The sequence below is a fragment of the Chelonoidis abingdonii genome, chromosome 1, assembly GCF_003597395.2.
Source record: "Chelonoidis abingdonii isolate Lonesome George chromosome 1, CheloAbing_2.0, whole genome shotgun sequence".
Classification (NCBI taxonomy): domain Eukaryota; kingdom Metazoa; phylum Chordata; order Testudines; family Testudinidae; genus Chelonoidis; species Chelonoidis abingdonii.
In genome coordinates this window covers 74,613,441-74,627,735 of record NC_133769.1, presented here as the reverse complement: position 1 = coordinate 74,627,735, position 14,295 = coordinate 74,613,441, and the positions used below count along the sequence as shown (strand labels likewise).

Below are 14,295 nucleotides of genomic sequence, written 5' to 3'. Positions count from 1 at the left end.
GGACAGCTCCAATCTGACTCTGGAATGAGCAGGGCAGGTATAAACGGAAAAGCCCTGCGAATTTGAATTTATTTCCTTTTGCCAGGTGGAGCTCTGATCGAGAAACTCGCGGTGGCGACTTGCAGTCCCCCAAATCCAAAAAGACGCTCCAGCATGGACCGTACGGGAGATCTGGATATGATCGCTTTATGGGAGAGGACAAATCTGTTCTTATCAAAGCTCTGTATACAGAACATGAAATCCAAAGAGTTCTAATAAAAACTCCAGGCTACACAGTGCTGCGTGGACGAAGGAATAACGGGAATCCAGAGACTTAAATGGATCGCTCATGGACGGAGGGGGGACTGAGGACCCAGCTATCCCACAGTCCACATGCAGTCTCCTGAAGTATTCTGCATTCTTCGCTGAGCTCCCATGTCTGTAGGTTCAAACACATTGTCCAGCATGGTTCAGGGTATAGCTCCTCAGTTTCTTCCCCCGCCTCACCATGTGAAAGAAAGGAAAGAATCATTTTGACTTCTTTCAATGTTCACCTATGTTACTGAATGCTGCTGGTAGACGCGATGCTGCAGCAGTGAAGAGCATATCCGCTCCTCTCCCTCCCCGGTGGTAGACGGTGCAATAGACTGTAATCCATCGTCGGCCATCAGCCATGAGTGCTCCTGGTTGGCCTTAGGTGAGGCTGGCGGGGCGCCTGGGTAAAATGGAATGACTCCAGTTATTCCCAGTAGATGGTACAGAACGGCTGGTAACCGTCTTCCTCATAGCAACTGGGTGCTGAGCTTCCATCAGCCCCCTCCCTTTCCTGTGTAAGAAAGATTCTGTACTGCCTGGACTGTCATGCAGCAGCAGATCCTGGGCTCCTCTCCCCGCACCGGTTATTGTCCTGCCTGGACTGTCATAGCCCGGGAGGCTGCCTCCCCCTCATTTTCTCTCACTAACAAGTCTCTGTTTCTTATTCCTGCATTCTTTATAATTTCATGACACAAATGGGGGGGGGGGGACCAGTGCCATGGTAGCCCAGAAGTTGGGGGAGGAGGGAAGCAACGGGTGGGGTTGTGCAGGGGCCACCCTGTGAATAACATGACACGGAGCAGCGTGCTCTGATACACTGGTTCTCTAGTACACTTGCCCCTTATCTAGGCAGGGCTGACTCTATTTTTAGAAACCATAAGGAGGGATTGATCCGGGATTCATTCCAATTTTGCTTTTGCCCCCCGGCCGATCTCAGCCAGGGCATCATGATAGCAGCGGATAGTACAGAGGGGGAGAGATAACCGTCATCTCATTGCAGTTTACTCCGGCAGTAGACGGTACAGAACGACTGCGTTTAACCATCTCTGCTACATGCAAAAAGCAAATGAATGCTGTGTGTACGCTGGAGTATCGCTCTGTCCGCGGCATCCAGTACTCATATGGTGACTGTAAAAAAAAAAAAAAAAAAAAAGCTGAACGGGCTCCATGGTTGCCGTGCTATGGCGTCTGCCAGGGCATCCAAGGGAAAAACAGCGCGAAAGGATTGTCAGTTGTTGTTTTCCCGCAGGAAGGAATGACTGACGACATTTACCCAGAACCACCGCGACAATGATTCAACCCAGAATTCCAAGGGGCAGGGGAGACTGCGGGAACTATGGGATAGCTACGGAATAGCTACCCACAATGCAACGCTTCAGAAATCAACACTAGCCGCGGACCATGGACGCACACCACCGAATTACTGTGCCTCGTGTGGCCGCATGAAAAAATTTATAAATATCAGTTTTTATGAAACCGATTTTAGCTAATTCGATATTATCGCATAGTGTAGACATGGCCTCTGATTCTTAGTCTAAGCCTCTAAGGGTTGTCTACAGTGCAGCTACCCACGGTTGGCCCATCTCAGCTGACTTGGGCTTGCAGAGTTCCACCTAGGGCTCTTCAGTAGCATGCAGATATTCAGGCTCAGGGACCGGGGGGGGGGGGGAGTTAACACCCCTGCTGTCTAGCTGCTTACCCTGCCACATCTACAAGCAAAGGGAAAGGGAGTTTCAAACTTCATGAGGCTTTCAGGGGAGGGCAGACATCCCTTTACCTGGCATCAGAGAGGCAGAGATGCTGGCCAGAGTGGTCACTTTTGAAACTGTGGATATCCTTTGGAGGCCAAAAGGACACTGGGTAGAACGTGTTTTCACTTCATAATAGCGCAAAAAGAACAGTGGTAAGACTATATGCCTCTCATGAAGTGGTTTTCTTTTGCAGTGAAACTTCTGAGTTTCACCCACAAAAAGTCATTAACAAGTATAGACACTCCATGTTTTAGTGCAAAAAAAGGGATATTTTGCGCTTCAAATGGCAAGTGTAGACGTAGCCTAAAATGGAGATTTACTAACATCTGTGGGTTTAAGTTTTCAATCTTAACTTTGAATTAATGTTTTGTAAACACATTTTCTTGTTTTAGAAACAGAAAAAAGTGACTGGCATTTGAAAAAAAAAAAATCAACCTTTCCCACAAAATACACAGTGCACAAACAATCCTGCCTGCCCATCTTCCATCCAACGACAAATGCAAATTTCCAGTAAGTAGAAGAGGAAGGGGGAGAAGTCTGCTAAGCACACATAGAAGAGGATCTATAGGAAATGTTTTTTTTAAAAAAGAAGTTTTATTGTTGTGTAAATAAGTGGTCTAAGAATAGAATGCTGAAGCAGTAGTAACTCCAAATTGTATATAGCAAGATGCAACAAGAAGGTCAACATGCCTGCTTGGACATGAGGAGTGGAGTGAAATACTGTTGCTTACAGCTGTTACATATGATTGTGGAGGACAAAAAACAGATGGCTAGGACTCTTGTTCCTTTAAAATGTTAAGTAATATTGTTGCCAAGCGGTAATGCGATCAAACTGGTACAGCTCGACAGAAAGAAAGAATGAATGAACTAAAAGTTTCTGTGAAAATGCAAAATTGCATATAAAGGCATGATATGCAATAACCAGATGAAGATTAGCTTTAAGAAATCCAGGAAATCAGGAGACATTGTGGTAACGCTTAGACTATCAGCTCTTCAGGGAAGGGACTATGCCTACACATGTGTTTTAGACAACTTGATATGACCAGATTCTCTGGGTACAACCATTATAAAATATAAAACCACTTAATTAAATAATAGAATAACGATAAGAAGCATAGTTTAGTTTGTTACGATCAATCTTTTTTAAAACTGTTATCTCAGAGGACTAAAGAGTGAAAAACATAAAATGTGGATCATTACCTAATATGGAGTGCGCCCAATTTTACCCTACACTAGGGAGAAATCCTCAAAGCTAAGTGACCACTGAAGTACAGAGAATCTGGATGCAGTGATTTTACCAAAAGGAGAGGAGGGGGCAGAGGGGAGATCATATGTTCTATGAGAACAAATGACGGAGCTAAGACTCTACAAATTCTCAGTTTACTTGCTTATCATGGACCAATGCTACTGGTAAGAATGCTCACAGTAAAAGTCTCTCTAAAATGGGTACATTAAGCAATTAACTGCATTGTAGAGTGAACTATTGGAGCTCTTGCAATCTTTTTCTGAAAAACAAGAGTTCCTCCTCTCAAATTTGGTAGAATTTAGGAAAACTTAGGACATACCTAATGTTGCACCTTGCTTTGATTAGCCATTCCTTTTATCTTATCTTTCATCCTTTCCTGACCCATCCCACTCTCTAGCCCAATAAATGTTCCACAGTCTATAAATACTTGGGGGCGGAAGAGGAGAGAGAGAACAACTGTACAGTCCAGTGGTTAGGGCATCCACCCAGCAGATGCAGGAGCCATTGCCCCTGCTCTGATGAGTCTATTTGCAGAGAGTGAAACACCTGCAGCAGGAGAAATTAAGAGTCTGTCTACAGTACAATAGAAACAGCCGTGGCTGGCACAGGTCAGCTGACTGGGCTTACGGAACTCGGGCTGCAGACTATAAAATTGAAATGGTAGGGCTCAAGGTGAAGCCCAGGTTCTGGGACCTTTCTCCCTCATGGGTCTCAGAGCCCAGGCTCCAGCTAGAGCCTGAATGGCTACACTGCAGCCTGAGTCAGCTGACCTGAGCTAGTCACAGGTGTTTTATTGCCATGTAGACATATGCTTAAGGAGCCTCATATCAGAATATCTCATAGCTCAGTGGTTAAAGCACCTTCCTGAGGTAGTTGGGAGACTTGTGTTCAAAGCCTCTCTCCCTCTCCAGCAGATGAGGGAAATTGAACCTGGGTCTTCGACATCCCAGGCAAGTGCTTTACCCACTGGGTTAAAAATTATAAGGTAGGCAACACCACCTCCACCAGCTAGATTTCGAATGTGACAGCAGCCAAACACTGATCTTCCCTGGTTAGCAAACAGTTCTGGAGTTTAGGAGACTTAACAAGTATCTCCAACCTAAAGTGAGGCAGCGGTGCACGTGCTCAGACGCAGAAACTTAGGTGCTTTGAGAACTTTCACTCTGAAAACTGAAGTGCTAAATGAGTTTAGGCACCCACAGGGTTCGGTGGGAGTTTTGTGAATCGTAGTGGAGCCTGAAACTGGGACTTAGCTGTCTAAATCCCTTGTCAAGTATCAGAGGGGTGGCCGTGTTAGTCTGGATCTGTAAAAGCAGCAAAGAGTCCTGTGACACCTTACAGACTAACAGACGTATTGGAGAATGAGCTTTTGTGGGTGAATACCCACTTTGATGGATGCATGCTAAATCCCTTGTGAATCCAGGCCTGAATCATTAGGCATTCTAATTCTATCCGAGACTCAGGACATTGCCCATGGTTAGCCAAGGTTTATGATGTCCAATCTATTCCTAGTCACTTCATACGCCAGTAGACCTTTCTTTTTCCTTTAGAGAAACAAAGCTCCTGAACAATTAAATGATCATGTCCTAACTGTTTAAAACTATAGTTCAAACTGTGGACTGCAAAGCTCTGAAGAATCACATAATGCCTCTAGAAACACTTGCTGATGTCAGAAGGAAGAGAAGCCAACCCACCTCCATGGGGTTGCTGTTGTCAATAAAAGAGCTCAGATGCCTCCATGAAGAATTAAACCAAGTATGTGCCAGGATAACAGGTACTTAAGAGCTACTGAGGGTCTATCTTGTCTATGAAAAGTGGTTGAGTTTAGGTCAGGTTTAGCTAACACATATTAACTAAGCCTGAGCTAAACATAACCTTTTTCCTAGCACAGATAACACATTTAGCACGATTTTAGCTGGTCATAGGGTAGCCTTGGCTAAAACTCAAACAGATAAAACTCTGGTTTAAAGAGATACCATGAACTTGCATGTGCGCGCGCGCGCACACACACACACACAGAAACACTTACTTTCATTGTGAATTTTTTCCTACTGTATCACAATATTTTTATTGCTACAAGATGAGTAGCAAAAATGACAAAAAATAAGTCCTCTGTTCTCCAATAGGAGGAAGAGCATAGTTATTATTTACACTACTTATTCTAGTATTACTTTGTAAACTACTGTATTCAGTTTCAGATACCAAAGAAACTATCTGATTTTACTGCCTTATCACCACAACCTTGGCATATAAAACAAATATGTAAGCCATGTTGAGAATACCTTTGTTTATTATGAACTCTGCAAATATAATTATTCCAAATCAGCAAACAATTTTCAGCAATATATCTTCAGCTCACAGTGATTCTCCAGTTTGTACATGCTTTATTTTTTTGTTCCTTCATAATTTGTCAGTCTGTAAATTAGGGTTCTGACCTTGCAATGAGATCAGCACCTTTGCAATTCTCTGGGGACTTAATGTTTTCTGCAGTTTTAGAATATTTGACCAATATTTTCCCTTCTATCTCACTCCAAAGGACAAAGTATCTGCTACAGAAGATTAGACAAATATCTTAAGCCAATTTCGAAAACTCCATTCATAAAAACATGATATAGAACTTCAGATACCAAGAGTATTTATTCGAAGTTAGAAAGCAGGTGATCACCTAGCGTGGACAACAACATGCAGCATGTTTACTTGCACTCCACCCAAGCTACCATCAAAGGACCTGTTGAAAGAGCACTGCTTGTCACTTATGCATTGCAATATCTGATTTTGGAGTCTAGATCTCATTTCTAAATGGTATTTAGGCATTTAGGAGCATACTCCTGTTGACTATGAGTGGTTCCTAAGTGCTAAAAGCCTGTATGAAAATGAGAAGGACAAACAGTCACATTTAGCACTATAGTGTCTCTTTAGATATCCAGAAACCTAAAAGCATCTTTAAAATATGTGATGGAAAAGTAATACCATCTGTTTGACAAAACCTGGTACCTTTTCATAGGCTAAGAAAACAAGTCTTACAATCCTGGCCATATTAGATGGGTCAGAGTTCACACACAAAACTTTTGTTTATACTATTTACAATGTCCTTCAAAGCCATCAAAGGGGATTTGGATAATGTTTATAAATGGCTGACACACAAACAAGGACTCTGTTTCAGTGTGAAACATTACCAAAAGTGACCTCTACATGTTATCAAGTAATTTTACAATTTTATTAAAGCAAATGTTAAAAAATCAGATAGTACACAGGTTAAGAAAAGAGTGTCTGTACAAATACTCCAGCATTTATCCAGTATACTGAGCAAGTGGGGGGAGTAAAGACAAACTCATACAGCCCAGCAAGTTCTGGACTGAGTTGGACCAGGCCCAATTTCTTACAGCAACCTGCAGCTCAAGAACAGCAAGAAGCATTTATTCCCGATCTGAACCACTTGACACCAGTAATGTAGTTGTAACCCTCCTGTGCTGCATAAACAAGCCCTGCGGTGTCACGGATCGTGAGGAGGAGGGTGCAGCTCCGGCAGGCAGTGAGCGATGCTGTACAGAGCCATGTGCATTGCGGACTCTCCCGCAGGGCTGCGCCCGAACAGCGGAGCGTTCACCTGTGGAGCGGGCAGAGATGCCACAGCCTGCACCTGCCCCCGCACCCGGCTCGCAGGGCCGCTCGCCACCCCGGAGGCAGCTGGGGCGGGTCCCCGCGCTGCACCCCGGCGGGACCCACCCCCTCTGCGTCCCGAGGCGGTGACAGGGCGCAGCCCCGCCAACGCTTGGCCCCGCGGAGCCCCGGGGTAAGGGAAACGGGCCTCTCCCCTCGGCGCAGCCGCCCCCGCTCCTGCTCCCAGCCCGGCCCCCAGGCCAAGGCAGCCGCAGCCAGCGCCCTCCACCCCCGCCTCGGCGGCCGCGCCACCCGCACAGCACCCGGCTGGGAGCGGAGAACGGGCGGCGGCCGCGCCACCCACAGCCCGCCCCGCGGGTAGCGGGAGCCCGGGGCGCGGCGGCCTCACCTCGGGGTGCAGGATGGGGACGCAGCCCGCTTCTTTCTCGTACTCATCCAGAGGCGCCGCCATCTTGGTGCGAGCCCGCCGCCCGCTGCATGCTGGGTAGCGCGCTGGGGACGGGGGCAGCCCTGAGAGGGTGGCCGCGGCGGGGGTGCTGGGCTGTGGGAGGGGCCCGGGGCAGGGCCTCTGCAAGGATTTTTTGTGCCTGTGGAAGTTCGTCTTGTGCACCTCCGGAGCATCGCTTATTAGACACTCTGAATGAATAGTGCATAGTATGTAATTGGTCATTAGCGTTAATACACGTTATTGACACCCATCTACTCCGGGGACACCAGGACCCAACCACATGAGCCACACCATCAAGGGTTCATTCACCTGCACATCTACCAACGTGATATATGCCAGCAATGCCCCTCTGCCATGTACATTGGCCAAACCGGACAGTCCCGCCGCAAAAGAATAAACGGGCACAAATCGGACATGAGGAATGGTAACAGACAAAAGCCAGTAGGCGAACACTTCAACCTCCCTGGTCATTCTATAACAGGTTTAAAAGTCACTATTCTTGAACAAAAAGAAAAAATTCAGAAATAGACTTCAAAGAGAAACAGCAGAACTAAAATTCATTTGCAAATTTAATACCATTAATTTGGGCTTGAAGAGGGACTGGGAGTGGCTGGCTCATTACAAAAGCAGCTTTGCCTCTGCTGGAATTGACACCTCCGCATCTATTATTGGGAGTGGACCACATCCACCGTGACTGAATTGGCCCTGTCAACGCTGGTTCTCCATTTGTGAGGTAACTCCCGTCTCTTCATGTGTCATTATATAATGCCTGCATCTGTAACTTTCACTCCATGCATCTGAAGAAGTGAGGTTTTTCACCCATGAAAGCTAATGCCTAAATAAATCTGTTTGTCTTTAATGTGCCACCGTACTCCTTGTTGTTTTTATAAAATTAGAATTGCAGATACTAGGGGATCAGGTTTGGTGGGGAAGGGAAGCAGACTAGGTTTGGTCAGTGGGGATTTGGTTTGGCTGGGGATTGCAAGGGGAGCGGACCAGATTCGGTCACTGGGAGGATCGGGTTTAGCTGGGGAGGTGAAGGGAAGCAGACTGGATTTGGTCAGTGACGGTTTGAGTTTGGCCAAGAGGAGAAGGAAGCAGACTGAATTCGGGTAGGTGGGGGGATTGGGTTTGGCTAGGGAGAGTAAGGGAAGCAGACCGGGTTGAGTCAGTGGGGTATCAGGTTAGGTAGAGAAGGGAAGCAGATTGGGTTCAGTCAGTGGGGGTTCAGGGTTGGTTGGGGAGTGCAAGTGGAGCAGATAGCATTCGGTCACTGGGAGGATCGGATTTGGCTGGGAAGGAGAAGGGAAACAGACCAGGTTTAGGTGGACTTTGCTGGCTTTGTAAATGGAGAGCAATTCATTGGACATGGTTCTTATCATATATGTCCTTCCTACAGTCTGCGATGTGCAGCCAGGGTCTTGACTGGTAGCGGCCACCTAGTTTGCCTATTGGTTGCACCAGCCCTGTGCATAAAACAGTGTTAGAATATAGGCTGCCTACAAGATGGGATGCCGCAGTTCTCATTCAGCAGCAGGCATCCAGCTTTATTGATAGGCATACACACAAGTGGTCCTTTTGAATTAAGCAAAAATCAGATTTATACTCCTTGTCTCAATCTCTCTGATTCATTTTAAGGTCCTTCTGCTCTGTCACATTCTCCAGTCTCCGATCTCCTCCCTCTGATCTCTCTAGGCGGTGGCGGCAGCTGCTGCTGCTCAATAATCTTCTTCTCTGTCTTCTCCTACCACTCACCTTTAGACTTGCCAGCTGTCTCATTATATTCAATTCCCTGACCTTTTCTGATTGGATGAATGAGTTGCCACCCTTTCATGGAGCAGGCGGCTTGAAAGGTCAACCAATCAGCTTTACCCTTACCTCATAGCTACTCCTCCTTCTACCCTCTCCCTGCAGGTGTTTTGAGTCATCCTCCTGAACTTTCTTCGACTCTTGTTTCTGATTTGCTATTCATCAATTTAGTTTGTGTCCTCCATCTTGGGAGTTCCTAATAGAAAATAGCGGTGGCCATGTTGGATTTTTAACTATAAGCTATCATTAATTATAATTTCCCTAAAGCATCTAGCTTAAAACTAACTTTCTTGCACTCTAAAGAACTGGATGCTAACAGTACCTTTGAAATGCTAATTGGGAGAGATGAATTGTTACAATGTTTCTCACTTTACCACCCCTACCCCCTTCTCTGGCTATCAGTCTTTCTCTCTCTCCAGGGTGCTGCAAACTACACAGAAGTTAAGCAAGTGAAAAAAAAAGGTGAAAGAAAGCCTCTTATAACACTCCCCTACTTGCTGGTATGATAGACTTATTTATCTATCCCGCATTTTCATAATCCAGTGAGTTCAATGGGCATGGAGTCTTGTCCAGAGCAGACTCAAGGCTTTCCTTTGCCGGAAACCGAGCCATCATATCTTCATACTGGCACAATCCCTATCACTCTCAGTTCTCACTTTGGTTACACTCCTTGGTGTGTCATAATATATCCTTTCCAGGTAGGGGAGCTGCATGTACTTTAGTTGTTTCAATTTTAGCTTGATCCAGCATACCAGGAGGAAGGGATAGCTCAGTGGTTTGAGCATTGGCTTACTTAAACCCAGGGCTGTGAGTTCAGTCCTTGAGGGGGCCACTTAGAGATCTAGGGCAAAAATCAGTAATTGGTCCTGCTAGTGAAGGCAGGGGGCTGGACTCAATGACCTTTCAAGGTCCCTTCCAGTTCTAGGAGATGGGTTTATCTCCTATTATTATTATTTTATTTAAACGTAATTATCATTAGAACTTGGAATGCTAAAACTATCACAATGGGATGTAAAACTACACAAAAGAATCCTTTTGCTGTGGGGGACCATTCTAAAAATACTTCCCACCATCTATTTTTAGTATCAGTTCTTATACACTCAATTACTTGCTCAGTTTTCTTAGTGGAATGGTGGACAGTGATCATAACTTTCTATGTATTCTCCTGTGCCTTTTTAAATTGTCATTGTAATTCAGGATGATTCATTAATTGCCTAACTAAACTTATGTTCAGTCCTAAAGGGGACTGAGTTAATTCTCTCATATTTGATATTGATCTTTAATTTCCTTATTCTCAATTTCGAGTAATGCAAACTGGAAACTGCAACCAATCACCAAGGTAACATTACACAAACACTTGTTTTCAAAAGGGTTATGGGTTACATTGTATATGTAATTTACGTCAAATAATGTGCACCAACTTCTAAACATACACATTTTTCCCAACATATACAACTGAACCATTAAATGGAAAAGAATCAAATTGGTAATGGAATTTTCCTCTTTCTTCATTTAAACACGTCATAAGGTTGAATCGCATCATTACTGCAGATATCTCCAATTCCTCATTCTTTCATACAAGCCTCAAGTTCCACAGTTTTCCATGTCTGATTCTGCTTTATTGCCCAAAGTTTATGTTCAATTGGTTGCATTACACTTGCGTTAATATTTAACCCAAGTGATAGAATCGGAAACATCCATTCAATATGAGCTTTAGACATCATAATTATGAACAAAGTTGCTTGGCTTAATTGAGGATTGTATGTGAAGTTTACTAGTTCTCCACCAAGAGTACAATCTCTTCTCAGCTTCTGAGACACGTTACCACATAATAATTATTTCAAGAGGGAAAATACCACTCATTCCATGACTTATAATATTCTTTACCACATCATTTGTCCAAGTTTTCACCTGTATACATGCTAAAGCTAAGGATATGTTGTCTTGTAATACCTCTATTGTCTTTAGAATAGTCAAATGATCCTTTTTTTTTTTCTGTAATTTTTCCCAGTTGGGAAGCAAATTCATGATAAAATGGTGACTAACACTCATATCATACAGAAATGTTGTTAAAGGTTTTGAGATTGCACCCAAATGTTTCCCCACTGAATTTAATTTATTGCCAATACCTCGGTATCTAGGCTGTTCAACACACCTAAGCCTGTACCTGTTCCTGCTAATATTGTTGTACCCATCTAATCTCTTTTCATTCTATTGGTTGGAGTTCTCAGACGAAGTTGAGTTTCCATCCACTTTTTCCAGCCTTCAAATAATGAATTAGTGTACTTTTTTGCATTCTGGATTTTGATGGGAAATATTCATATGGTGTAGATCTATTATTATTTTCTTTAGAGAATAGGTGGGATCTATTATCAACTGTTTTTTGATATCCTCTTTCACAACATAAGGACCCTGGTTTTTATATCCATGTAAAAGAGAAAGGATAACTGAAGTGAGGACCATTAATTCTCCAGGTCCCACTTCCTCATCTTCTAGTTATATTTACAGTAACTTCACACCAATAATGAAATAAAACTTGACCCAAATTTCTTCGTTCGCACTTTCTATCATCTGTGCATACCATGATATCTGTAATTTCATTTGATTTTTATATATAATTTCAACCTGTAATTCATACTGAACATCTATTCTGCTGACCCCTCTTTGCAGGTCTATAATTTGAAATTGAGTTTCTATCAAATTAACAAAATTATGATACCATTATACGAGTATTGTTTTTGTACTCTCCTTACTCCGTGTAGGAACATATAATGCTATGACAGCACAGGAAGAATTCTTATTTGGATATATGATTAAATTATCTGATCATGCCATTACATTTGGTCCCTCTATTATGGCACATTGCCATTGTCCCACTCTTGCTACTTTCTCATATATTTTACCTGTATTATCAGTAGCATCACAATCACAATTTGATGGCTTTGGTACGATATGATAATCCAGATGGGTCAGTAAGTGTCCCCATCCTTGAGAGGCATACACAATGGAACACTTATGAGCATCATAATAGGTTGTAACAAACTTCCATCTCCTATCTCCCACACTTTTTTCTATGGCTTTTATAGGATCCATGATAATGGTTATTGCTTTTGCCCTATCATTCTTTCAAACTGTGAACTCGCACCCTTGAATACTGTTAACAATAGTTGCTGTCTTCGGTTTAATCCACTGTATTGCTATTTCTGTGATTGCCTTCATTGTTCTTTATATAGTCATCTTCTTGGGTTTAATTGTCAGTTCTATACCTGAATTCACCCTCTCTTCCGCATTTACCAATAAATTTGGTGAGCGTGCAATTATTTTTAATCCTTTTAATAGTGCACGCTACCCTGGTCCTACATTAAGTACTCTACCATGTATGGTTCCTATTCCTTCATTTGATTTCCATGTACAATTTGAAGGTTGTGGTGATTTCTCATCAGACCTTTGCCAATACTCCCTTTCCCTGATCTCTGAATAAAATACTAAATTTGTGGTCATCATCTGTGATGAGTACCTTGCCCCTATAATTTTGTGCCATAAATTCTATAATTCGAACTGGTCCCAATACTACTTTTATTACTGTATTTCTTAATTTAGGAATTGTGAAAACACATTCCTCTATACTATTAGCCAAAATCTTATGATTGGGTTGAGACTTGGCCCATTGGATCGCTGGTGTTGTGTCTGAATTCACACCGCCATAGTAGAATCCCATAAACACAAATACTCAGAAGAGCCAAGATTAATAGAACCGCATTTGGCTTCACCTTCTGAAAGATATAAAGAATGAGAGACTCATTTCTTTTTTAAAACAATTTTATAATTTATTTTAACAAAAACTTTCAAATAACATTAACTTTACTTTCCCTAAATCACTAACAGTATATTGTTTTTAAAAAAATTGATACTAACAACACAACTATATCAACCATAACTTATTTTAATATTTAAATCTTTAGTAAAACACATTCAGTAAAATTATACTGGGATCTATAAAGTTCAATGATTTAAATCTATAAGACCATTTAAAATTCTGATCACGTCTACTCCAATAATCCCTCCCATGTCCCTGTACATCAACCCAAAGTGAGTCAAAATCAGCTTATTTCCTATGCTGATTGACATGGGCTGGCTAGTATGGATGTGGATTTGTCCCCCTACTCCATTAACCTCATAGTGTCTCCTGAGTATAAGGGCCGAGATCTACATTCAGGTCTAAATTGAGTATGGACATTGATGACCCTGTATCAATGTGGCAGAGTATCCCTACTCTAACCCCTGGGTCATTTAACAGTACTAGGACCAAAGTCTCCTTTGAGCATCTACTATTAACTGCATTATCATTAATGCGTGAGCTGCTTCTTCCTCATCCTCAGTTGTTTCTGCCACTATCCATGGACTTGAATTCATCACTATCTTCTTCTATGTTGTTTGTGCCTTCTAGATCCACGATTATCTTTTCTAACTTCTCCTCAGACATGTTTATTAGGTCCATCATTTCAATTAAATCTGGTAAATCATGAAACCATTCTCCTGCCATTTCCTATCTCTTTCTATTCTTGACTTGATGTTCTCCTTTCTGTCTGACTATCTTTCTTTCTAGCTGGTTCAAGAATGAGCAATTTTTCCAGAAACTCATCTAACTCTTCCTTTGTCCAGGTAGTGGAAGCTGCAGATGGGTACCAATCTTCCTCACCCCACATCTCGTTCAACACTCCTTCTTTCAAAGCAGCAAAGAATCCTATGGCACCTTATAGACTAACAATGTTTTGGAGCATGAGCTTTCGGGGGTGAATACCCACTTTGTCAGATGCATGTAGTGGAAGTTTCCAGAGGCAGGTATATATATGCAAGCAAGCTAGAGATAACGAGGTTAGTTCAATCAGGGAGGATGAGGCCCTGTTCTAGCAGTTGAGGTGTGAAAACCAAGGGAGGAGAAACTGGTTTTGTAGTTGGCAAGCCAATCACTGTCTTTGTTTAATCCTGAGCTGATGGTGTCAAATTTGCAGATGAACTGAAGCTCAGCAATTTCTCTTTGAAGTCTGGTCCTGAAGTTTTTTTGCTGCAGGATGGCCACCTTAAGATCTGCTATAGTGTGACCAGGGAGGTTGAAGTGCTCTCCA

At 42.9% G+C, this 14,295-nt stretch overlaps 1 protein-coding gene across 1 annotated transcript in view; it reads right to left on the bottom strand.

Moving 5' to 3' along the window:
- The window catches only part of ZDHHC17 (zDHHC palmitoyltransferase 17), a 134,212-nt gene extending 126,827 nt beyond the window's left edge, over positions 1-7,385 (bottom strand). The window contains exon 1 of the mRNA XM_032805454.2: positions 7,301-7,385. Within this exon, the coding sequence (XP_032661345.2) occupies positions 7,301-7,363 (63 nt within the window). The 5' untranslated portion in view covers positions 7,364-7,385. The remainder of the gene's footprint in view (positions 1-7,300) is intronic.
- Between the last annotated feature and the right edge of the window lie 6,910 nt (positions 7,386-14,295).